This window comes from Pungitius pungitius, chromosome 2, assembly GCF_949316345.1.
Source record: "Pungitius pungitius chromosome 2, fPunPun2.1, whole genome shotgun sequence".
Classification (NCBI taxonomy): Eukaryota; Metazoa; Chordata; class Actinopteri; order Perciformes; family Gasterosteidae; genus Pungitius; species Pungitius pungitius.
Window position 1 is genome coordinate 31,969,269 of NC_084901.1, and position 26,298 is coordinate 31,995,566.

At 44.1% G+C, this 26,298-nt stretch overlaps 1 protein-coding gene across 8 annotated transcripts; it reads left to right on the plus strand.

The window, feature by feature from the left end:
• Positions 1-1,439: 1,439 nt before the first annotated feature.
• ankhd1 (ankyrin repeat and KH domain containing 1) lies at positions 1,440-25,576 on the plus strand. 8 transcript variants are annotated; one of them, XM_062560785.1, is made up of 39 exons: positions 1,440-1,908; positions 4,812-4,965; positions 9,678-9,834; positions 10,093-10,255; positions 10,426-10,573; positions 10,664-10,897; positions 11,037-11,129; positions 11,556-11,719; positions 12,220-12,301; positions 12,506-12,697; positions 12,808-12,917; positions 13,391-13,478; positions 13,865-13,992; positions 14,081-14,224; positions 14,348-14,450; positions 14,589-14,851; positions 14,995-15,276; positions 15,367-15,820; positions 15,937-16,073; positions 16,187-16,298; positions 16,414-16,559; positions 16,653-16,795; positions 17,173-17,386; positions 17,480-17,655; positions 18,729-18,891; positions 18,975-19,070; positions 19,158-19,274; positions 19,368-19,536; positions 19,653-19,849; positions 19,946-20,295; positions 20,435-20,587; positions 20,861-21,010; positions 21,382-22,921; positions 23,115-23,304; positions 23,604-23,729; positions 23,930-24,178; positions 24,373-24,557; positions 24,651-24,815; positions 24,940-25,576. In XM_062560785.1, the coding sequence occupies exons 1-39, from the start codon at positions 1,630-1,632 to the stop codon at positions 24,997-24,999; spliced, it is 8,076 nt and encodes a 2,691-aa protein (XP_062416769.1). In that variant the 5' UTR covers positions 1,440-1,629; the 3' UTR covers positions 25,000-25,576. The 8 variants fall into 8 exon arrangements, with proteins under 8 accessions (XP_062416769.1, XP_062416770.1, XP_062416772.1 ...); XM_062560786.1 differs by having other exon boundaries at positions 19,656-19,849; XM_062560788.1 differs by having other exon boundaries at positions 9,711-9,834.
• Positions 25,577-26,298: the final 722 nt, after the last annotated feature.

The following is a 26,298-nucleotide window of genomic DNA, read 5'->3' on the forward strand; positions in this document are numbered from 1 at the left end:
GTGGAATATGTCCTTCATCTGTTTTGACATGAGTTATAAACAATAACTGATATTCTATCAGCTTATAGAAGATGTTGGCGTGGATGTTAGTGTGGTAGCAGTGGTGTGGTAGCAGCACCACTGCCATCCGCAATTTTAGCAGTGCCCATTAAAAAGGCCTGTTTCCTCTTCCCACTTTAGAGAACCTTATTAGTGGCCAGTGCGAACACCATAATAATGGTCCAGGAATGATTTAGTGTCGTGCCGTCATCTATTAGTGTTGTGTCGGACTGAATTATTACTATTATTATTATTCTCCAAATATTTGCATAGTGCTTTATTTCATAGAGAACTATAACACAGTAGACTAAATAAATCATGAAATTTAATCCATACATTTTCATAAATAAAAAAACCCCACTATGAACCTGGACATTAACATCATATGTGCCCTTATTATCATTAACATTATCAATGGATCAATTATTTGAGTATATTTTAAGTAATACATGTTTAATCTTTGGAACAGTTTACTACACATGGTATTGCACAAACCTGAATTGTTCTTTTGTGTTTTCGGTCTTGTAGAATTCAATAACAGTCATTTTTATGTCTTTTGGAGGGAACCAGCTAGATTTAACCCGGAACCAATTATTGTTGATAATGCAATTACTGGAGCTCAATTTTAAAAGTATTCCATCCTTGAAAAAAATGTAATTTGGCGGAATATATGAAGGAAGCAATATTATATGTATATATAATTCTCATTCTGCAATCTTATTTAAGAGTTTGTCTTTTTATTTGGAAATAAAAGTATTTTCATGGCTAAAGTCATAACTGGGGACCTTGTGTGCTTTTGTCTCTCCTACATGCTCAAATGTAGGCATAAACAATAGGTTAAGAAATATCATGGCATTTTGTGTTTAATATTTGCATCTATGACACCAATTCATTTCAGATTACAAATGTGATCAAGTATCAAGGTGACAAAGGATATTTTTAAATTGTTTTTTTGTGTATGTTTTGTGTCATATCAATGCCCCTTAAAATGTCCACCAGTATTTCTTATTATTCTAATCTCATTTATGCTCATCAACAAATTACAGCATATATTATATGTAAGATTCAAATTAAGGTGTTCATTGCCATTTAAAGTAAAATAAAACGAATACTTATGTACAACAGGTGCCATACATTAGCATACACACATTTACATTAGACCTCCATTTAACTGATTTCCCAATAAGAGTTTACATAAACTAGTAAAGCTGGCTACCAGTTAAGTTCGCTTACCATGTCATATCTTGACGTTCGTTCTACAGCCTCGTGATATTGGTAAACCTAACATGACGTTGCGGTCTCATGTTTGACAAGCTTTGTGTCTGACCAATGGAGAACTAAGGATTTCCCCGCTTAACCAATAGGGTTACCAGAAATTCTTCCAGGGGCGTTCGTTCTCCGAAACAGTGCGTATCGCGTTAGGTTGTTAGAAAGTTAATGGCTGGGGGAAAGAGATCCTCCTCAACCCTCGCTTCGGGAGAGTTTTTGGATTCCCTGAAGTAAAATCACGTAAATATCCTAAACGAAAGAGCCTGGACGGACGTTTAAGTCAACAACTAGCTCGTGAACACACGTATCGTGAACCTAAGTATGCAGGATGCAGTAACCGGGACGGCAATGCTGACGGACGGCTTCGAGGACGAGATTGACTCGGTGACTCCTCGCTCCCCAGTGGCAGGGATGGGGGTAGGAGCGACACCAGGAGGAGTCGGACTAGGGGGCATTGGGATTGGTGTAGGTGGAAAGAAAGTACGTTTGTACGGCGAACCAGGTGGGCCTGCAGCCGAAAGACTGGATTTCAAACTGGCGGCTGCGGCCGTCCTCTCCTCGGGTCCAGGATCCGGCAGCGACGAAGACGAGGTTTCAGAGGTAGCTACGCTAAGCTAGTTAGCTAAGCTAGTTAGCTAAGCCTAACCATAGAGCTGGGTAACATTCCTTGCTTAGCGCGAGCTGGCTGCTAGCTAGCGAATTAGCTCGCAGTTGGCAACCACCCCCTCCCAGGCCGCTGAAATTACGTAAAATAAGCCAGCACTTCAATCGTACGACACCTCTTGGCAGTTCAGTCGCCTATGCGGTGTTTGCTATTGGTAATGTTTGATGAGACAACAGCAGTTGTTCAGGCTGAGCGGTTGAAATGTTTTATTTATGCAGGACAGGCTGTGACCACGGCCTAGTTCGGGTGGAAGCGGCGACGGCCTCGTTCGTTGCTGGCGTCTCGCAACACCCATCACAAGTTTTGCGGGTCTTCCAAACCGCTTTCCAGCCACCGTAAATGGAAGATGCCCGTGAACCCACTGGCGTTCACGGCCAGCTAACTATCTGCCATTTCGTAGTTGTGGTGCAATTACGTCACTTTTCCAAATCATGTAAATTAACTCCGATCGTCCCTCCGCTAAGTTTTTTTTATACGCACAAATCTCACTTTCCTCCCGCGGAACTCCTCTAATTTAGGGAGTCGGTGTTTTTCCACCTTTCGTCTCTTTTGGGCAAATAGCTACCACTACTGTATCAACTTGTTCTGGGATGTCACAATTGAGAGGCGTTAGGGTTCGTGTTGAGTAGGGTCTAACTTTCCATGTGCTGGCAGTCACACGGGGACAGGTGTGATGGCATCTCCTCTGCCTAAACATGCTTCCGACATGCTGTACACTGAACCCAAATTGCACAAAACAAAGCACATGTTATTCTCATTTCAATGAGTGAACCATCTACCGAGGGATTTAGTTTTTATATAATCAAAAGACTACTTTGTCTTGACCAAACCATTTTTAAACTGAAAGTCGTGTCTAATGCCGATGCCAGTTTTACCATTTTTGGACCACTTAGCCTCATTATTGTCACGTAATCAATCGTGTAACTGCAGCACACTCGGGAAGGGCACATGTCAAACTGCTCACGTTACATAGCAAATAATCGATTTACACTAATGCATCAACGGTCTCTTTATTTGCATTTTCATTATAGCGTAATCATGTTGTCATCTTAAAGGGGGTGTAGTGTCTACTGTCAACTACAATAATCAAGGAGTTCTGGGTGTGCAGGGAGAATTGACCCTGCTGAGCTTTGCACATTACCTGTTGAGCTGTGTCTATTGTGTACTTTAATAATATCTGACCAACGGGCTATCCCTCTCACCCGACAGTAAGACCATCAGCTGATGCCAGTGTCAATACAGTGTGGCTATATTGACATTTCCCCCTGAGGACCAGCTGTGTAGTAGCAGAAGAAGAAAATATAATGTTTGACGATCACATCTCCGGCAGTGTAGTTGAGTGAAATTGAAAATGTGCGTCCTTTTGTGTTACGTTTCTAAGCCCAGCCAGCTCTCTTTTTAAGTCTTTAAAGGGAGTGTTTGTTGTGGTGTTTTACTCCAGTGGAGGACTCGCTGCTCTGGGCAGTAGCTAAAATCTGAGCCCCAGGATTAAGCAGATGCCATTCTAGGCCTTTCCAGCTCTCTGGGAACCAACACTGTGGGAACTGTAGTTCATTAATAGTGGGGACTGATGTCCATTGTTGATTATAAAGGCCATGGGAGAACTACAACCCCCACAGGTTGTTTGGCTCTGTGTTCCTATCATATAGCTGAATTCCTGCACATTGCTGAATGCTGACTCTCAACATTGGCTCTCTGGGCCTGGCCCTAAACGCCTTCTCTAGTTTTTGGATGGACATGGACGTGGATTGGGACAGTTTCAGTTTTTCAGAGGCTGTTTTGCAAACTTTTGCATTCTGTGAATGTTTGATACGTGTTAATCCTATCGTTTTTGAAATCCCACATATGTGTGTCAAATCATCTCAATATTGGCTTCTTTATATTTCTTCAGTATGGCAGTGTTTTATTGCATAATTATATTAAGATATTACTAGTTAGATTACTTCCACCTATGTAAATAAATATATCTTGAGTCATTAGAGTCACTCCTAAGCTTTGAAATTGGGGATTGAACAAGCAGTTACTTTGAAATAGACTAAATATAAAAACGTCTGCTTCATTATTTGTAAAAGTACGTTTTTTTTACTATTTATATATTTTTTTACAATAGCTAATTAGAACGTTTCATTTAAAGAAAACAGCTGTTATATCAAGGGTACAAATATAATGAGTAGCAGCTCCATTGAATTGAGTATTTGTTTTTCATAATAAAGGCACCACTTTTTTTTTTAAAGACATCTTTAACACGTGCTGTAATTGCATCAGTACGTGTTAACATGGCCAAATCTTAGTTATGTGCTGTTCTTGGGCTTCCCTGCTCTCCTATTTGATTTCTCTCGTTGGGAAGAAACCGTAAATAAACAAGCCTGGTCTTTTTATAGATGGTGTGTGTGTGTGGGGCAACATCTATACATGATAATGGAACTATAAGTGGAGGGCTGAAGGCATGACTTATTACAGGTGGCTACCCAGAAGTTGGCATCACACTTCTTACCTCGACACAACATTCTAGTCATCAATCATTTATGATACTTAAACATTTTGTCCGGCAAGATAATCTTCACAAAATGTTTGAAGTGTAAATACAACAGGCAGAAATAAAAAACAAAACTACACGATAGCATGGACGTGAGAAAATTGTAGTGAATTGCCTGATTTGCGACTGAATACTGCAGGGCTAGTTGTAAGTAACAGAATACTCATGAGTTATTATATTTGACAAATCTTAGTCATGGTCTAAACTTCATTTACGTTGCAGATGTTGATCTGAAACATAAAAATGGCCGACAAAGCGCTAATCGTTTTCCTCCTTTTACCCTCGTCTGTCTACCTTTTCTAGGTGGAGTCGTTCATTTTGGACCAGGAGGACCTGGATAACCCCATCATGAAGACGGCGTCAGAGTTGCTTTTGTCCAGCGCCACCGATGGAGTAGATTTGAGGACTGTTGATCCAGAGACACAGGCTCGACTTGAAGCGCTACTGGAAGCTGCAGGTATGACTGCTTTGTCTCTTGACAAATGCTAATTTCTAGTTGACCAGTACCTCCTTATTGGGTCACACCTTCTTTTCGCTTCAACCAGTATTAATATGTGCTTTAACACGCAGTAGCTTTTGAGTAAGCAAGACCACACCTTTCTGCTTAAACCTCCCCCCTATCCCATTAAAATCCCAACAATAGTAGCATAGGCCTAAGGCTCAAATGGAATACGACGAACATGCTGGTTCTTTAAGTTTTAAAACGGCACATAGTTTGAAAATGATTGGGGTAATATAGTTTGATTAGAATTTGTAATCTAGTGGGAGAAGTTCTATGTAGATTAATCCATTGGGGCTGGGTGTCCTGGCCTCGTTTGGGCTTACAAACATTACCGGGCAGATTAACCCTGGAACGCACTTGAGCCTCCGCAGCATGCGTAGAGCCCGCGTTGAACGGCTAATGGCTAATCTCATTCTATTCCCCTTTCTCCCTGACTGGTCAGAATTGTTCTCAAGACTTATGATTTTCGTTATCTTATGCTTAAGATCTGTTGCGGCTATACCCTTTTAAACTTCAAAAGGTTAAGTTATATTGATTTGAGAGGGCGTCTGTCGTATTCTTAGAGATTGTAGTGACTGTTTGTAAGATTTGGGCAACCTCTTCTTCATTCCATGTAGCAAAAAAGTAGTCAAATCCCAAGCCTGTTAAGAGGGAAGATGCTCATGGGACCATGTCTAAAAGCAACATATTTGCATCCAATTAGATGGATGACTTTTTGTTTTGGTTATTTAATTTTTTACAATATCTAAAGATATTAAAAGATTTTAACATTGTCCCAATGCTCGCTAATGGCTGTTGAACTTGAGCCTTTTGGTTCTTGTGGGGAATGAAGAGGCTGCCTCAATCTGCTACCACAGAGATTGACTGACACTCTTCACTAAGCAGAAAATCCATGCAGGTCATTATACAAAATTATACTGGAAACCATTAAAGGAAATGAGTCTTTGCTACATTATCTTAATGTATAGCAATTCTACCAATCATTGATGCTTTGTTTTACATTTCCATAACTCAAGGGTGTATTTTTCTAAACTGATTAGGCTTTTATTTTTATCCCGGCAAACTGCAGTTGTAATTTGTAAGTAGGGAAAATAGAGTAAAAAATCAGATTTGGCGTCAGCAGTTGGTCGTTATTAACGCAGTCAGGTTCTAATCTGGATTAAACCGTTTAAATTGTCATCCCAAATAATTTAAATAATGACACTTAAATGGTTTTGGGATATTCTTTTTAGAGTTTTAGTTCTTTTTTTTATTCTTTTTTTCATCAAGCTGGTGGAAAGTTTAGTAAAGAAACTATTCTTGCTCAGCAGATACAAATACTGAAATGCAAAATGTAAGGCAATCTCGACTAAATAAAAGCTACAGATGCTGCTAACCATGCCAAGCTAATATCTTCCACTCTCCTGTCAACAGAACTGGATTAAGATTGGATTAAAAAAATGTCAGCTGCGTGCACAGAATAAAACCATGTGATCTAAACAATATAATATCTTGAATCTTAGAATTGACATTGTTATTATTGAATGTGGCAGAATCCCCCCTCAAAGTGCAGTTGGTCAATGCGCACATGCCTGCTTATTGGGTACAACTGCATAATCTATTGCAGCGCGTTAGAATAATTTACCACGGTAGTAGTGTTTTATTGCACTGCATTATATTGATGTGTTTCAATTATTTTTCCTCCCTGTTTACATAGACACGGGTGCAGGTTAATAGATACCCCGGCAAAAAAGGAGTACAGTACAACAACACCACTGATCACAACCTAAATGCTAAAGCTATTAGCAATAGCAATTTAATTATGACCTCAGACGGTACAAAAAACAAACTTCATCCTATAACGGTGTTGTAAAGGTGTACTTTATTACCCTAAATTGTACAGGTGTACCACACAACGTCACTGAGTGTAGATTTATCTCTCCACTTTTTATCTTTGTGACATACCAGTAGTTATGTTACCCGCTGCAGGCGTTTGCCAGGTGTGCATAGGTGGGAAGAATGGCTTTTCTCATAATTGCTGTGCTGCTAATTGACATTTGTTGGATACCCTGTGGAGATTAAAAAAAGATTAGTACCTTTGGTCATGTCCGGCCAGTAGCCGTGTTAAACCATAATCTCATCGCTCACCTCCAAATGCTTATCTGGGGTCGGGTAGCGTGCTCTGACTGGGGAACCCAAGGTGTTCCCAGGCCGGTGTGGCGATTTAATCTCTCCACATAGTCCTGGGTCTTCCCTTATAAACCATAATTTTGCACACTAATAAACTGAACCAACCCAAAAGGGGTCAAAAAGCACTACGCTATTCTCAACTACTTAGAGGGCCTGTTTATTTGAATAAGACTGTTGCAAACTCATTTTAAAATATGGTGTGTATTAATACCAATGCTATAAAATGAATAGCATGAGATTAATGAAGTAAAAGCCATGTGGAAAAAAATAGTAAAGTAACTAAGCATTTCATAAAGACTGACAAGTTCTTTTAAGATATCTTGTTCTGAACCTACACAGTGCCAGTTAAGGAAAATAAATTGTTAAAAACAAAAGGTCAGTTGACCCATTTCTTTCTGAAGTTAAGAAGCATTTCTCCTTAACCAGGGGATGCGTTTCCTTCACTGTCAACTAAACACGAGGCATCAACGGCTTTCAGACTAATTCTTACGGACTATAATATACACTGGACACTGCAATAATTTCTTAGCGCTGACTCTGCAGCATCTAACCCAGATTGCAACTCCGTTCTCCTTGTGATACAGGCAACACGAAACAAATCTATATAAAAGACACCACGAGCCTCTCGTCTGTCAGAAGCGACCGCGCGTGCGTGGGGACCTTTGTTATTCTCACAATAGCAAAGTCATTGTAGTAAGTTGTATGATTTTGAACAAGCATGTGGTGTATACAGCTCTAGGGCTGTCAAAATAGTTCAGAAGTGACGCTCGAATATTCGCTTTAAAAAAACCACGCATCCGAATATCTAGTTGAGCATTATGCACGTAAATAACAGGACAAATTAATACGAGACATAACTACTTGTACAAGTAATTTCTTTTAGGTTTAAACATATTTAACAACATATTGCCTACACAAAAAAAGACCAAGACCCCAGACCTTGGTCTCTCACTCTCTCTCAAACCCCTACCGCCGCACCATCGTGCTCTCTGCGCATAGTGGTTTAAATGAACGACAACGATAAACAAAGAAAAAGTGGTCAAGTTAAGGTCACAATTCTTGTCCCAAGGCTTCATTCAGTGATTGAAAAAAATCTTGGATTTGCTGTGCTACTATAGTCCAAGGCAGGTCTCCCCCAGCAGATCAGGCCCCTTTATCGGTCGTTTGAAAAAAGGTGCAACCAGCCAGCATCAAAAACTCCTTTTCTTCACAAATGCAGTGATGAAACATGACTCACTTGCTTCTTTTTCGATGCCTATAATGAGCAACGTGTTTGGAACTGGTCCTTCAGATTACTTTGTGTGTTGATGGTACAGTGGGTGTAGTCTGCTCCGTGGCCAGACTGACACGTTTTTCACTTAAAATACAGCCGATCTACTTACACCAACGTCACCGTTTTGACCTCATTAAGAGCTTATTCACAATTTATTTAAGAGATTTAAAGAGGTTATTTGCGTCAACGTTACATACATAAATATTATTAAATAAATATTGTTACCGTGGTCTGTTTTGGTTCACTGCACCACCTGCATTCTCTTGAGAAAAGCATAATGCAACAAAACATTAATGATCTATTTCCTTGAGCCGTTGTTTCCCTCCACCTTTGGAACGATTGCAAAATGCTCATCCGACAGCCCTGCTAAGTTTAACTCAAGTCCCCGGCCTACTAGTGAAAACACCAAGGGACCACAAGGACTAGAGCTAGTTCTAAGCAAACACTTTCCATCTTCTCTTTGGGCTCCCCTGGCCTCCCTTTTTTCTCATTTTTACATGTGCCTTTTTTAAAACGTTCCCTGCAACACACACACTGGAACGGTTTCACTAGTTGTTGAAATGTTCTTTGGTCTCTCTTTGAATGTCGGCCATTAGAAAATGCAGTTTCTTTTGCCCTACTGCCTGCTCTTCTTTCGTTCACATAGTTGGGTTTTCTTCTCATGGCAGAATACACAAACACATTTTTTTCGCACATGGTATTTTGTCGTTCTTCCAGTGTTTCTCTCCCTGTTGCTGACCACTGTCTCCAGTTTTTCTCACATTCACTGCCTTTTGCCCATCTATAATTCAGACATTTTTGCTGTTCAACCATACCAGCCTGAACCTATTTCTACTGGTTTGTAGGTCTTACACGACCTCCCTCACTGTATTTACTTTAAGTCCTGGTCACTGATCTGTTTTTACCCAGACACTCCCATAGCAGCCCAGTAGACCTTGTTTGTACTGGACCATTGACCCAGTCATTGGCAAAATTAAACCTCATAGATGGTATATTGAAGGTAGTGAGGACCAATTGTAAGCCATATTAACAAATGCTTGTGTGTGTTTCTGTGTGTGAATTCTTTTTTCTTTTCTTTTTTTTTTTCTCTTTTTTTTTTTTTTGTATGCCGCTACTAACCCTGGATTGGATTGGCTGGACTGGACTTGCTTCCTCGTCTGGTGTGGTTGTGCTCCCCTGTGGTTTGCCTTGCCCTATGCACCTCTGCCCCTTTGGTGTTCGCCAGGCATCGGTAAACTGTCAACTGCCGATGGTAAAGCTTTTGCAGACCCCGAAGTGCTACGGCGACTGACCTCATCCGTGAGTTGTGCCCTGGACGAAGCGGCAGCGGCCTTGACCCGTATGAGAGCTGAAAACACACTAAACGCCGGCCAAGCCGACAAGTATGTATCTCTCCCACACTGACCCTGGCACGTGCCAGTTTGTCTTGTACACGGTTTCATAAATTCAGTCATTTATTCAAAGTCATTACCACTGAGCAGAATCACTGTCTTTTCTGTCAAATCCGAGATGCTCGTACTGTGTGTGTGTGTGTGTGTGTGTGTGTGTGTGTGTGTGTGTGTGTGTGTGTGTGTAGGAGTGGTTGTGTGAATGTGAGGCGCATGTGTGCTCACCTGTCACAGGGGCAGTAATTGTAGCAGTCTGGTTATTTTCAGCCGTAGTTTAGCAGAGGCCTGCTCAGATGGGGACGTCAACGCTGTGCGCAAACTGCTCGACGAAGGAAGGAGCGTCAACGAACACACGGAGGAAGGAGAGAGCCTGCTGTGCCTCGCCTGCTCGGCAGGCTATTACGAACTTGCACAGGTATGTGACCAGCGGTATAGGAGGGGTGGGCAGATGGGTTCTGATTTTACAATATAATTTTCTTTTATTTGTAGTGCGATGTGTCTGCAAAGATAAAGTGATCATGCTAGCGCTAGTTTTTTTGTTTTTTTGTGGTCATTTCTCAATATCCCTTTGTCTTTCACCCTTAGGTTTTGTTGGCCATGCATGCGAACGTGGAGGACAGGGGCATCAAGGGGGACATAACGCCTCTTATGGCTGCTGCCAGCGGCGGTTATGTTGACATCGTCAAACTGCTTCTGGTCCATGGGGCAGATGTTAATGCACAATCCTCCACAGGTAAGAGCCCTCTTTCTTTGTCTATCCTCGTGATTTTCTTTAATATCTGTGTTTTGTGCTCAAATATCAATTTTTTCCTCGGTTTTACAGGCAACACAGCTTTGACGTATGCGTGTGCCGGGGGCTTTGTGGATGTGGTGAAGGTGCTGCTGAAAGAGGGCGCTAACATTGAGGACCACAACGAAAACGGACACACACCTCTAATGGAGGCGGCCAGTGCCGGTCACGTAGATGTGGCCAGGGTACTCTTAGAGTATGGCGCCGGCATCAACACTCACTCCAACGAGTTCAAGGAGAGCGCTCTCACACTCGCCTGCTACAAAGGTCTGAGCGCAAATATTTATTAATAATCAATACCTTTTGTGTTGATTGCCTTATTTTAGTTCACTGCCTCTTAACATGGTCTTAAATACTAAGTTGCGTTACGTTGTCTAGATAATTTGCTTGGGGTTGTCGTCTGCAGGTCATTTGGATATGGTGCGTTTTCTATTGGAGGCCGGAGCAGACCAGGAACATAAAACGGATGAAATGCATACAGCTCTGATGGAGGCGTGCATGGTGAGCATCTGACCCAAACCTTTACCTAAAAATGTTCTCCTCGGGGTCCGTTCACTCTGCTACTTGTTTTACATTTTCCTGTCATTTTGTTACAGACAATTAATACATTTTATCCAGATTTATTTGATTTTATTTAGTTTTTATTTTTTTTACCCAGTTTCAGTTCAAAATCATTTTGAACCTTTTTTACATCTTGAAAGTCAAACCGTAGGCGGAGGCAGCGCAACTGCTGCAGACATTCATTTGACCCATTAATTGTCATGGAGAGTTGCTTTCTAAATTAGATACTAATCCTCTTTGTATATTTCAAAGTGATTTGTGAAGAACAGAGGTCTGGTGCAACGTGACGATATATAGGCTTTGTTGAAACGTGACCCCATATATTTATTCAGGTGCTTATCTCTACATTCTCTGTGTGTCTCGCTGTCCCAGGACGGCCATGTGGAGGTGGCACGGCTGCTGTTGGACAGCGGCGCGCAGGTCAACATGCCAGCTGATTCCTTCGAGTCGCCCCTCACCCTCGCGGCCTGTGGAGGACACGTGGAGCTGGCAGCCTTGCTCATAGAGAGAGGAGCCAACTTGGAAGAGGTGTGTGAAACGACGGACACTTAAATACCAACGCGAGACCATGAATGTGTGAAAGCATGTGTGTAACTATGTTGTCCAAGGTTTTTTGTCCCTCAAAATTGTTTCCACTAAATACTGCAGTAGAGATCTTGGGATGTAGAATAGTCTTCAACTTTTCGACTTTTCGCTCTGCCACTACTACTCAAACATTGATTTGAATTATTCACCTGCCATTTTTTTAAACCTTAGATGGGAATGTGACTTTAATTTGGGATCGCATCTATACGGGTGATCTTTATCGCTTGTTAAGGAGTTAAATGCAAGAGGCCAAACAAATACATTCTTTCAAAAACATGTTTTTTGTCAAACACTCTATACCACCAAACATTTTATGTAGAAATGTTTACTACGGTGCAGGTATCCATCCTTGGTAAGAGTTCACAGAGCCACACACTAATCTGCAGTGAGTCATACAAGCCCCATGTTTTCTTATCTGGGGATGCTTTTGTTTTTTCATCCAGGTTAATGATGAAGGCTACACACCTCTCATGGAGGCAGCAAGAGAAGGACACGAGGAGATGGTGGCACTGCTGCTGGCTCAAGGTAAGCAAGATTTGCGACACTCAAACGTGACGTCGGTCAACTGTACACACATGTTTGGATTTGTTTTGCCCCCTCTTTGTATTCAAGAGTAAATGTTTTGAAGAGTAATTATTATTATTCAACCCATTAATGAAATGAAGGCATTTTTTTTGCGCTTGAAAGTAACTGTCACTTATCGCTTACTGTTCTTGTTCTGTTGACCAGGTGCTAACATCAATGCCCAGACAGAGGAGACCCAGGAGACCGCTTTGACTCTGGCATGCTGCGGAGGCTTCTTGGAAGTGGCAGACTTCCTCATCAAGGCAGGCGCCGACATTGAGTTAGGCTGCTCCACACCCCTAATGGAGGCTGCACAGGAAGGCCATCTAGAGTTGGTCAAATACTTACTGGCTGCAGGTGAGTTTGAGTAAAGGAGCCAACGACCTGCACATTAAGAGTATGCTTGGCTGTGTTAAAAAAAAGTATCTCCATGATTAAAGCCCTGATCTCTTGTTTTTGTCATTCAGGGGCAAACGTTCATGCCACCACAGCAACGGGTGACACAGCGTTGACGTATGCGTGTGAGAACGGACACACTGATGTGGCGGATGTGCTGCTGCAGGCTGGAGCCAATTTGGTACGCAATCCTCTTGAATCCTCCTTGTCACTCATGATTGGCCCTTGCTTATACACTAGTGCAACAAAACGACTAAAAGTATGCAACTCAACCTGTATTCCACTTACTGTGTACTTTTATGTTCATAGACCAGGATTTAAATGCAGGTTTATTTTACTTTTTTCTTTCAATATTAGTAACTCGGAAACGTGTTTCCAAATCCGACAAAAGCACTCCCTCAGTTCCCCAGCAATAAGTGTTCAGCCGGCTGGATGAACAGTTCACAATCAATGAACCGATTCCCTACTTTAGTTGGATAGGTTTAGATAAAACCAGCTAAAGTGCAAAGTGTTTTTGCCTGCAAATCTGAGTTCACCATATTGAACACGGTCTCTTGTGTGAAGCAAGGCTTGTAGCTTGGAGGGCTTTGCAGATTTTGTTTAGCTTTTGGACTAATTTTAACTAAACAAACACATCTTCATCTCGTCTTCCAGGAACATGAATCTGAAGGCGGGCGGACGCCCTTAATGAAAGCAGCGAGGGCAGGACATCTCTGTACAGTACAGTTCCTCATCAGCAAAGGTGGGTTATTGACTACCTGATCAGGAAAGCAAGTCAAATGTACTTAAATGTTTTGTTTTTTCCTAATTCCACAAAAAAGGTTTTTTCAAGGTCTACAATAGTCAATACATGATTAAACATGGGGATAGTTACATTCACTGAATAAACTACTATTAATGGCTGCTCAAATTGGCCAAGACCTTTTCTAATAGTTTTTAATATAAAAAATGAGTTGTTGATTTTAACTGAAAGATGCTTCAGTCTGCTAGTATATACATTTATTTATATATATATTCATACGTTTCCACAATTTATTTGGGTTCGGACACCTACTGCTTTTGAGAAATTAGGCTAGTATCTCATGAACAGTGAGTTAATGTGTTAACCCTGGTTCTTCTCGTGAACAGGTGCTAATGTGAACAGAACCACTGCCAACAATGACCACACAGTGGTGTCTCTGGCCTGTGCTGGAGGACATTTGGCTGTGGTGGAGCTGCTGCTGGCACATGGAGCAGATCCTACACACCGACTCAAAGTAATGCACCTTTGACATTCATTTGACTATTTGGAATATTGTATGTAATACCAGCACATCAATCTTACCATGCATGTTTTCTATGTAGGATGGTTCAACCATGTTAATAGAAGCTGCTAAGGGTGGCCACACCAATGTGGTGTCGTACCTGTTGGACTACCCCAACAACATCCTGTCTGTCCCAGCTCCTGACCTTTCCCAGCTCACGCCCCCTGCGCAAGATGCCTCTCAGGTAAATTCAGCAACAAATGACATTCCCCAGACAAACAATAATAAGTGTATCTGTTTTTAGAAAGGAGTAAGTCTCAGAGTTGATTCTTAGAGCCTAAAACTAATATGACCTCTGCCCTAACAGGTTCCACGTGTCCCGTTCCAAGCTCTTGCCATGGTAGTGCCCCCTCAGGAGCCCGACCGTGCCCCATCGAGCATTGTCACACCCTCGCCCGTCACGATCAAAGGTAATCAGCGCTGCTAGTCCCGTCACCCAGGGAGGGAATTTGCTAAATGAAGTGAATACTTCACTTAGCCATTATCTCTCCAATTTTAAGGCATTTCCTTGTTAACACATTATAATCCTCAATTTTTTTCAAATCTAGGTGTTTCAAAACAGAGACAAGCAGCCCTTCAGGCCGGTGTCCCCAGCTCAGTCGGCCGGGGGCCTGAAGCAGAGCCACTGCCGCCCTTCCACTTGTGCCAGCCTCTAGAGTGCATCGTGGAGGAGACGGAGGGAAAGCTGAACGAGCTAGGCCAGAGAATCAGCGCCATTGAGAAGGCCCAGCTTCAGTCGTTAGAGCTGATTCAGGGGGAGCCGCTCACCAAAGACAAGATTGAAGAGCTGAAGAAGAGCAGAGAGGAACAGGTATAATTCATCACCCACTTAAGATGCTGGGTTTTTTTTTGTTGTTGTTGTTTTTTTTAGTACTTTTTTCTTAAATCAAATGTAGCCTGCATGGTACTGTATTAGAAGTTGGTCAAACATGGATGTGGCTGTTCCCCACATAGGTGCAGAAGAAGAAGAAAATCCTGAAGGAGCTGCAGAAGGTGGAGCGCCAGCTGCAGCTGAAAACACAACAACAGTTCACCAAAGAGTACATGGAGGCGAAGGGTTTAAAAGAGGAGCAGGAGGCCGGACAGGGCCCAGGCCCAGGTCCTGGAAGTACATCATCTGAACCAGGAGCCCTTCCCACCATAGAAGGGGCCCAATTACACAGCAGCTCTGACACGGATGAGGAGGCCATTAAAGATGAGGAGCAAGAGGAGCAGCCAGGAGAGGAAGGGGAAGAGGTGACCCTTTTAAATTACATTTTGGGTGTGTTGTTGGTTGCATAATATTTTTTCTTTGTAGAGACATGCAATGTTTTCTGCGTTTTTCAGGAAGCGGATGATGATGATGATGATGAAGACGATGACGACGATGACGATGAGGAGGGCTCTGAGGAAGAGGCTGATCCAGAAGAAGGCGATTACCCCAAACTTCCTCAGGTTGGCACAATCCTCTACAGGGATGGGCTGCAGCCGCCACACCAGCCTCCTCTGCCCCCTTCGCCGCAGGCCCAGCCCCAGCCTCCTCCACTGCCTCTTCAAACCGCCTTCGTCCCCATCCAACCACTGCCTGACTACAACCCTGCGGACTACCCAGGAAGCACCAGCCCAGAGCTGCAGAGGGTACTGGTAGGGCAGCAGATGCTAGGCCAACAACAACATCATCAGCAGCAGGGTCAGGGTCAACAGTTAGGCCCAGGAATGATAGCTCAGCAAGCACCAGATGGGCTCATGGTAGCTACACCTGCACAGACACTCACAGACACGCTGGATGACATCATGGCAGGTAAGAGCATTTCTTTTCTTTTTTTTTAATTGATTTGGGATTTTTTTTCATACCCCAAAATCTCAAATGGAGTGGCAGTCATCTAACTTAAAAACAAATGTTTTTATCCACTACAGCTGTGAGTAGCCGTGTGCCCATGCTCAACCCTGCAACCTCGCCCACGCCCCTGTCCCAGCCGCCCACACAGATGCCTGGAAACGTCGCCTCGCCTTCAGTCCTGCCCCTCTACCCTTCTGTTGACATTGATGCACATGTAAGGAACAGACAATTTTGACACGATGGAGACTTGTTTTGAATGATGCAATTGCACTTAGGTGCAAAGAGACATCAAAGTTGATAAGATATGTTTTTACCACCCTCCCACAGACCGAGAGCAACCATGACACAGCGCTGACGCTGGCGTGTGCAGGAGGACATGAGGAGCTTGTTTCCGTCCTCATTGCACGGGGAGCCAACATTGAGCACCGGGACAAAAAAGGTATGAAAGCGTGATAATAAACCGGGGCATTAGAAAAAGCATATAATGTTATGAACAACAGGGAGGTATGAATTTAGTACTGGCTCACAGTTCGCATTAATGCTGCCCAACACAGGTTTCACTCCTCTGATCCTGGCTGCCACTGCCGGCCACGTTGGAGTGGTGGAGGTGCTCCTGGATAAAGGGGGTGACATTGAGGCTCAGTCAGAGAGAACCAAAGACACACCCCTCTCGCTGGCCTGCTCCGGGGGACGCCAGGAGGTAGAGTCATTGTCTTAGCATGTATAGCCAGCTGTACATAGCTGGTAAACTGTTCCCTGCTGTGACTTTGCAACTGTCGTATGTGTTGGTCAGGTGGTTGAGTTGCTACTGCTTCGGGGAGCGAATAAAGAACACCGCAATGTTTCCGACTACACGCCTCTAAGCCTGGCTGCTTCTGGGGGTTACGTCAATATCATCAAAATTCTCCTCAATGCTGGGGCTGAGATCAACTCTAGGTGAGAAACAGGACATTACGAATCCTTTTGTTTGATCTGAATTGTAACCGCCAAAAAAATACAACCTTTCTGTAAAATATGGATTTTAGTTATATTTTAGTTGCACCCAAAAAGAATAGCTTAGCGATTAAGTTAGGAATGGCATGGGAGGAAACTCTATTGTAACGTAAACACCAAAATGTTACTGCAGCGCTGCTACTTCAATAAATGCTCCTCTTCAAAAGTAAATACATTTACATTAAATTGCCATGAAATTGTAACGTGTACCAAGGCAAATATTCATTGCTATATGTTATGCTGCCCAGACCACATTCAATAGTTCAATGTTTTATTAAGGTTTGTACTTGTAACATTTTGTTTATTTACTCTCCTATCAGGACTGGTAGCAAGCTGGGGATCTCTCCTCTGATGCTGGCCGCCATGAACGGTCACGTACCGGCAGTGAAGTTGTTGCTTGACATGGGCTCGGACATCAATGCTCAAATTGAGACCAACAGAAACACAGCTCTGACCCTAGCCTGCTTCCAAGGTCGGGCAGAGGTCGTCAGTCTGCTGCTGGATCGCAAGGCCAACGTAGAGCATCGCGCAAAGGTGAAGAGTCCGGATTCCATTCGCCAAGGAGTTGATGTGTAAATGTTGCGGTGTAGCCAACTATCTCGCTGAGTAACCTCTCGCTTCATTCAGACTGGCCTCACTCCTCTGATGGAGGCAGCCTCAGGAGGTTATGCAGAGGTGGGCCGAGTGCTTCTGGACAAAGGCGCCGATGTCAACGCCCCCCCTGTTCCCTCGTCCCGAGACACAGCCCTTACCATTGCTGCTGACAAGGGCCACTACAAGTTTTGTGAGCTGCTTATCAACAGGTGAGTGCTCTCAAGTGTTTGTGTACAGAACCATGTTCCAGGTTTTCCTTTCGTTAAAAAAAAAAATCCCCATGGTTTCAATGGATTTCATCAGGTGTAACATCTTAGTTGCTTGAGAGGCAAAAGTATCAAGCAGGGGTGCCCACACTTTCTCGGCTAAAGAACAAAAAAAGTTAGTCCAGGATGAGACGCCAGTCCTTAAACTCAATGACACCAGTTCTTACCACTTGGGAAAAATCCTTCTTTCCTGTACGGTGATGTTTTAAAAAATTCCTAAAATTATTTAAGATCAATTCCGTACATTTAAGGCATGCCTGTTTTGGCGTCTGTTAGCGGGAGCTGAACACAAAGAACTAAGCAAATTCTCAACTGTCTTTTGGAATTGACATGTGAAGTGCACACCTTTCTGATTTAGCAGAAGTCTTGTTTGGATGAGAAACTAATTTCTCTCCTAAGCAAGCTTCCTGAAATTGTCCTGTGAACTGTTGCCTGCAAGTGAAGTTTGCAACATCCACACTCAGTTTTGGGTGAAGTAACCTGACTGGGGATAGTTAACTTTGGATCAGTTACTTCCTTTGTTTGTACATATTTATGCAAGAGCTCCTTCTCTGCAATGACTGTGATAAAAATAAAAATAAAAGAACAGACTGTGCCTGGAGAAGGGCTTTCTCAAAGCAGTGGCCTCCCTGCCTGACCCCAAGACTGACACAAATTATCTGTGAAACCAAAAAACAGGAAAATAAATGAGTGGTAGCGGATATGATTTCAATCCAAGTTTCAGTCAGTGGCTTGTAAGCCAAATCCTTAACCACCAGGCTATTGGCTTTGCTGTACTGACACAGTAGGTGCATTTGAATATCATAATTTTGTAGACCTTATCCAAGAGCACACGTGTACAAAATGTCAAGTCAATCACTGGAGGGAAAACTCTCTAGGGGGCAAAATAGAGACATTTGTATGCATGGCCCCAAAAATATACTTACCGTGGGAAATTAAATCAGCTGTAGCCCATAGCTTCTTATCTCCCAGCCCGTTTAGATGCAATGTCTTCATATGACTCCTTGTCTTTGCAGGGGTGCCCATATCGACGTACGGAACAAGAAAGGGAACACCCCTCTCTGGCTGGCGGCAAATGGCGGTCACTTTGACGTGGTCCAGCTCTTGGTACATGCCAGTGCTGATGTGGATGCAGCGGATAACCGCAAGATTACCCCACTCATGTCGGCTTTTCGCAAGGTGCAGAGTTTACCAAAACCCTGATTGTTGGTGCTACACGTTGCCAAGCCTCTGGTCACTAACTATTTTACTTCCCATCCCAGGGTCATGTGAAAGTGGTGCAATATCTTGTAAAGGAGGTCAACCAATTCCCATCAGATATTGAGTGCATGAGATATATCGCCACCCTCGCTGACAAGGTATTTTGATTTACTACTTCTATCAGTTTCCCTCGTACCATGGAATTGACAAATCTCTAACGCCAGTGGTCTGTTTCCTGTTTGCAGGAGCTGTTGAAGAAGTGCCACCAGTGCATGGAGACCATTGTCAAAGCCAAAGACCAGCAGGCGGCCGAGGCCAATAACAACGCTAGCATTCTCCTCAAGGAGCTAGACTTGGAGAGGGTAATGTCAGACCCCATGGCTGCGTATACAGTGGATGAGGACAAACATGTTATTGTTTTTAAACAACTGTGTTGTGTTTGTGTGTTGTGACAGTCCCGAGAGGAGATCAAGAAGCAGGCCCTGGCCGCTAAACGTGAGAAGCGCAAGGAGAAACGCAAGAAGAAGAAGGAGGAGCAGAAGAGGAAGCAGGAGGAAGAGGGCGGGCAGAAAACCACGGATGACTTCTGTGAGATGCTGGAGCAGAAGGAGGATTCAGATGATGGTAACCATTAAAAGCCATTAAGAATTCTGCAGAATTGTTTTTGAGTTTCTGAGACTTGGTTATAATGAAGAACAAGGTTGGTAACCATTACATTTGAACTTATTCTCCCTCCTCAGAAGAAGAGGTTCCAATTGAGCCTCCTAGTGCAACCACCACCACCACCATTGGTATATCCGCCACCTCCACCACTTTCCCTACAGCTTTTGGTAAGAAGCGAGCGAGTGTGGCCACCACCCCGAGCACCAATCGCAAGAACAAAAAGAACAAGACCAAGGACTCGCCCAACGAACCCATCATATTACAGGATTCGCAGGTGAGCACTTTGTCTTTTCTGATTCACAATTTGCTGAATTGACTAAAAGTTTCTTTACTTAAACACAGTATGGTAATGTCTGTGTCTTCCCTCTAGGTTGCACTAGCACAGCAGAAGGCGGACAAGAACAAGATCCACGGCGAGCCGCGGGGCGGGGGAGGGGGTCTGGCGAGTGGAAACAGCGATTCGGACCCCTTGGATAGCACTGACTGTGCCAGCGAGAGCAGCAGCAGCGGGGGCAAGAGTCAGGAGCTTAACTACCTCCCTGACCTCACCTCATCCGCCTCCTCGTCCTCCTCTTCTTCGTCCTCCTCATTCTCAGTCCCCTCCTCAGGAGCAACCCAGTGCCTCCTGCGTGGCCTAGAGAAGAGACACTGTCCACAGCCACAGACCGACTGCAAGGTGGACAACAAGGTCACAGTCTCCATCTCAAAAGCAATGCAAAAGTGAGTCCCAGAAGATCTAGCGAAAAACAAGATTAAAAAAAAATGCTATATATATTTGTTTGGATTAATTGGAAGTCTAATTTCAATATATTCTGGTGACACCCAACATGACAGATTATCTCTTGTTATTTTGTCGCAGAGCTCTAGATACGAGCGACTCCACCTCGAACTCATTGCCTTCCCCATTCAAGACTATGGCACTTCCCATCACCTCGCCCAACAGTAAGCTCAGCCTCACGAGCCCCAAGAGAGGCCTGAAGAGAGAAGAGGGTTGGAAAGAAGTCGTCAGAAGGTCAGTCTTTGTTTTGGATTCATCCGTTTCCATGGTTTTGGTTGTCTTGGCCACAATTTTATCAATGCTAACCGATTTTAAAAGAGGATTGGTTGTTGAATTTGTGGTTTGAGGACATTTGTGACATAAATTACCCTAAGTAGTGTTGAAATCTGCCTGTATAAACTAGGGTTTCGCCATACCAATATATAGATCATTTTTTGCACACATTTGTAAAACCTGGGGGGAAACACTACACACAAAAAAAATGACATTTCCCCGTTTCTTTTGAAGATCAAAGAAGCTGTCTGTGCCGGCATCCGTCGTGTCTCGCATCATGGGCCGAGGAGGTTGCAACATCACAGCTATCCAGGACGTGACGGGAGCACACATAGATGTAGACAAACAGAAGGACAAGAACGGGGAGAGGATGATCACCATAAGGTAAATATGATGCCCCCTGCTGGACTGTACATGCCACTGCAGCTGGAGTAGAACAGTAGGTGAGCTGCATTAAAAATGTAAGCCCCTCCTGGATGATGTCATTTTTTCCCCATTGGGTTACTCTGATTTGTAGAATTTAAGAAAGTTTAAGGTTCTACCCTCTTTGTATCTCATTGTCTTTAATCTTTTTGGCATTAAATGTGATGTCAAAACATTCTCATATCACCAGAAACTCAAATTAATGACAGGTTACTCTGGTCCGTCCTATTCAAGTATAGTTTGTCCTTTACCTCACTACATCACCCGTCACTTTTAATTATGTTGTATATGTTTTAGCACAAAAAGTCTAAAAGAATTGTTCTTTGTTGCAGAGGAGGGACAGAGTCTACAAGGTATGCGGTCCAGTTGATCAACGCTCTTATCCAAGACCCCGCCAAAGAGCTTGAGGATCTGATCCCAAGGAATCACATCAGAGTCCCTAAAACCGCCTCCTTCTCCAGTAGTGCTGGAGCCGCCAGCGGCTCAGCCACTGGGCCAAAGGCCCTGAGCTCGCTGGTCACCTCCGCAGGCGTCTCGTTCCAGTCTTCTTCGTCCTCGTCTTCACCCTCCTCTCAGGCCGGAGGAAAGCTTGGGAAGGGGCTGTCGTCAAATGTCAGACAGCCCTTCCCTGTGTCTCTGCCCTTGGCGTATGCTCACCCTCAGCTGGCTCTACTGGCTGCTCAGACCATGCATCAGATCAGACACCCTCGTCTCCCCATGGCTCAGTTCGGCGGCACCTTCTCTCCCGCCGCCAGCACCTGGGGGCCCTTCCCCGTGCGTCCTGTGAGTCCTGGCAGTGCCAACAGCTCCCCCAAACACAATGGAGGAACCAACAGCACTGGAGGCCAAGCCAGACCCAACTCGACCCACGGCGAGCACAGCAACACTGCCAGCTCAGGAGCCGTGGTCACCACCACCAACACCACTACCACCAGTGCTCCAAATGCATCCTCCGCTGCGGCCTCGCCTCATACCCCTAATCCTACTCCATACAATCCTCAGCCAAGCGTCCCCACTCCTTCCTCCGTCAGAAAACAGCTTTTTGCCCCTGATCACAAGCCTGCTGGCGTCACCGCTGTCACCTCCACAAGTGGCAGCAGCGCAGTACGAGGCACAGGTTCTCCTGCACATCACAGTTCCACGACAACTGCCGCCGACGCCCCTCAACAGCTTGTCAGACCAAACTCGCAGCCCCACATCCAGCTTACTAAAACGGAGCCCAGTGCTGTCGCCCCTCCCGGAAAAGACAAGCCCTCTCTCTCCGTGGAGAACCAGGCTGTCTCTGTCAGTGAGAGCATCAACTCTGTGGGTTACAGTGCCCCCGCCATGGCTTTACCTCCCAAGCCAGAGACTCGACAGCAGTTGCCTCCCCCCCCTTCCTCCGCATCATCCACAGAGGCCCCACAACCCCTCCTCAATCCACAGCCCAGCTCCCACCACCCCTCAGCGCCTCTTCCTGCCCACTCACACAATGTTGTGCACCCCAACAACACTGTACCCCACTTCTCTGCCCCTGCACCCAGAGTCTCTCATCGTATGCAGCCACAAGGGCCTTACTATTCCCTTCCTGAGCAGCAGCAGCAGCAGCAGCAGCAGACGCAACAGCAGCAACAGCAGTCTGTGTTCGTACCCTTCAATGCTCAGCAAGATAACCTGAAGCAGACCCCAAACCAGATGTCCCAGCCAACAAATTTGCCTCCACAAGCCCAGAACCACGGTCAAGGCTCCCTTCAGGTGTCTGCAAACATGGGGATGATGAACGGTTCCCAGATGCAGCATGTGGCAAACGCGGGCAAGCCTCAGCAGATGCCCCCCAACTTCGGTCATGCCGGCCTCTTCAACTTCAGCAGCATCTTTGATAACAACAGCCAGGTGAGTTTAAGTATAACAATTATCCTGCCATCTTGTTTTACTGTTAGCTATTATGTAGTAACTTCATGATGCAAATGGTGCAACAATCTAGTAGCAGTACAAATATCACGGCTTCTTTTCTTGAAGTAACATTACTTCCGTGATACCATACCCAGTAATCCTAACTTTGTGATCAATTGCGCCCGCTTTGCAGGTTGGAAACAATCAGGTGTGGGGTGCTTGCCATCTGCCAGCTCGATCACCTCCAGAGCAGTCGTACTCAGTCCCACCAGCCTACATGAGCATGGGCCAAATAGAGAATATGATGCCCCCGCCGCCCCCGGACGGCTCCAAAGCCCCCGGGTACCGCTCTGCCTCACAGAGGATGGTCAACAGCCCCATCGGTACGACTATATTTATTTAAATGTATACAAGATTATTGTGTAGACGTCTGACTCATTGGTTTTAAATATAGTAATTAAATCCCTTTTGAGATTCATGACCAGGCGTGAAGAGTACTGTAACTTAAACAATCGTGTCAACATAGGGGTGGGGTAACACCAGTGTATATGCAACTAAATATAGTGACAAAACATAACATGGTAATTGCATTTAATCAAAAGCCCAAGAGGGAATACTTTCAGGCACAGTTTTCCTCGTGTGCTAAATAATGAGCTGTCACTTTAACTGTCTGCGCATACAGCATTGACGAGCTATGCCACCAGTATCTCTGGCAGCCCTGTGTATCTGCACGGCCCTACACCAGTCGGCACACCTTCATTCAGCAGACAGCACTTTTCCCCTCACCCATGGAGTGCATCAACATCAGGTATTTGGCTTTTTTTTCGGGGAGGTTTTACATTTCTTATTCTTTTTCAGACTTAAATTATCTATAGGTTTTTTTTTTTTTTTTTTTGACTTCTTTAGCCTTTTTTTTATCATTTACGAATGGCCTTTACCAATACTTTTAAATGTGTAAATTTGATCTGACCCTAACTATCCCTTCCTATACTGTCTCTTCTGCACCAGGTGAATCTCCTGCCCCTCCTCCATCTACAGTGTCATCCTCCGCCCTTTCCACCTCGGCTCCACCTCCTCCCCAGCCTAAGCAAGGCAGCTCTTCACAGCAGGACCGGAAGGTTCCCCCACCCATCGGCACTGAGCGGCTGGCCAGAATCAGGCAGACTGGTTCTGTCAACCCACCTCTCCTCACCACCAGCTACACGGCGTCTGTTGGACAAGGAGGCATTTGGTCATTCGGGGTTGGCAGTGCTTCGGGTAAGAGCAAATGCACATTTTTCTTAGGTATTTTGTTTTTCTGTTTTCTTTGTTACAATTACAAGAAAAGGGGACAACTTTGAAATCAATCTCAAACGTGGGACTTGAACTCAATAACATTGTTCAGTCTCCAATAATGTGCAGCGGTTAGCTGATGTCCACTAATAATGACGACCCTTTCTGTCTTGATACAGAAGCCATGTCCGGTTGGTCCCAACCCCTGATGAGCAGCCACATGATGCACCCTCAGCTGCAGACGGAGCAGTCAGCGTTCTCCCAGCACCAGCCGATGGAGCAGGACGACACAGGCATTGCGAACCCTGCTAACAACTACCACCAGCATCAGCATTTGCCCAACAGTTACATGGACTTCCCAAAGGTGTCGCGAGATCCATGGATCTGCAGATGATTCTTCCTCCCGGCTTCTCATAGGCCCAGGCCTTTAACCAATGATGTGCTTTTGTTTGTTCAGGGGATGCCTATGTCGATGTATGGAGGCATGCTGCCCCCTCATCCACCCATGGCAGAGGGGCCGGGCGGACCAATGTACAATGGTTTGCACGCTGGTGACCCTGCATGGAGCCCCATCATCAAAGTGGTCCCAAACAACGCAGATAACTCTGATCCGCAACAGCAGGTACGGCTCTTTTATTTCCCCATGCTTAGAGTTGTACGTTCTAGTGTTTCTGCCACAAGTCAAATGTAATATTTGAGTACACTCGTTCTAATATAAACCCCTTATTGATCCTCTCTCCCCTCAGGTGTGGCCTGGTACCTGGGCACCTCATGTGGGAAATGTGCACCTGAACCACGTCAACTAGACAGTGTCCACAGCAATCAAACGCACACAGCATGACCTAGAGCGCAAACATTAATTACCAACTGACGAATATGACCGAATAAGACACCGAAAAAATAAAATGTGCAACATGTTAACCTTTAGTAGAGACCTGAGAGTGCAGAGCGGAAGTTGAAGAATCGGAAGTTCTCTTGACACCATTCTTTGATGTGCCTATCTCAAACAAATAAAGAGAAATTGTGCGAGAGCTGTTAGCAGTGTCCCGATGATGCAAACAAACAAGCGCGATCACCTGTTAAACAGGATCCATTCTCTGCGTAGTTTAGCGATTTTGACTTAAACCCACATACACCGTTCTTGGGCTGCAGGGGGCTCAACATGAAGTAGCTATTTAAACTTTGGCCCAGAACTAGATGATGATTACCTAAAGAGAAAGAGAAATCAGAACCTTTTAGAGTGGTAAATACATGTATAATTGTTTACATACTAAAAAGGGTTAAAATGAGAGTAAATTTCATGTCGTATAGTGGCTCTACTTTATGTAGCCTGTATTAATGTGAAATATTTACCTTAATATTCAATAAAAAGATTGAAAAGTATTTGTGCTCTTTCATCTTCTGACCCTCAGCATATTGTAAATTTTTCATCTGAAGAGACTCTTTTTGGCTCCTTTTTTGGACCATATCTCTTTAGTCCTTCACAGACTTTCCTTTTGTGCTTGCAAATTGGCTTTAAATAACAATTGGATTTCTATTTGACAATTATTTCTTTCTTTTCTTAGAGCTGTACGTGCTTATTTGTTTTTAGCTGAGAATTGAGCTCGCTGGAATGTCTTCACTGTCCTGCCAGATGATATATCAACAGGATGCAGTTGTTGGAATATGATACAGCCATGGGAGAATACTTTAAATGTATTTATTTATTCTTCAAAATACAAAACCTTTTCTTATTTAGGGTAGTTGAGGTTTGATGGGGTTTGAAACACTTGATTTAACCGAATACCGCGACTCAGTAATAGTGTGGGCGTTGTTGAGATTGGCAATAAAAATGTATAAATCCTAAATTATGAAATTGTTTCAACAGTATCCTGACATTACACCGGAACAGTAAATATACATATCACTAATTCTATATTAAATAGGGTAGTCAAAGTTAACTCGCCATACAACATTTTATGCAACTTCATTTACTTCCGGACGCTTGACACAAAACCACTAGGTGCTGCAGTCAGAACGAAGAGACTAAGAAAGTTGTTAAAGATGGAGAGTGTCCCTAAAGGACCGTTGTTTGGAAAACGTCCTGGCTAAATGTTGGGCAGATT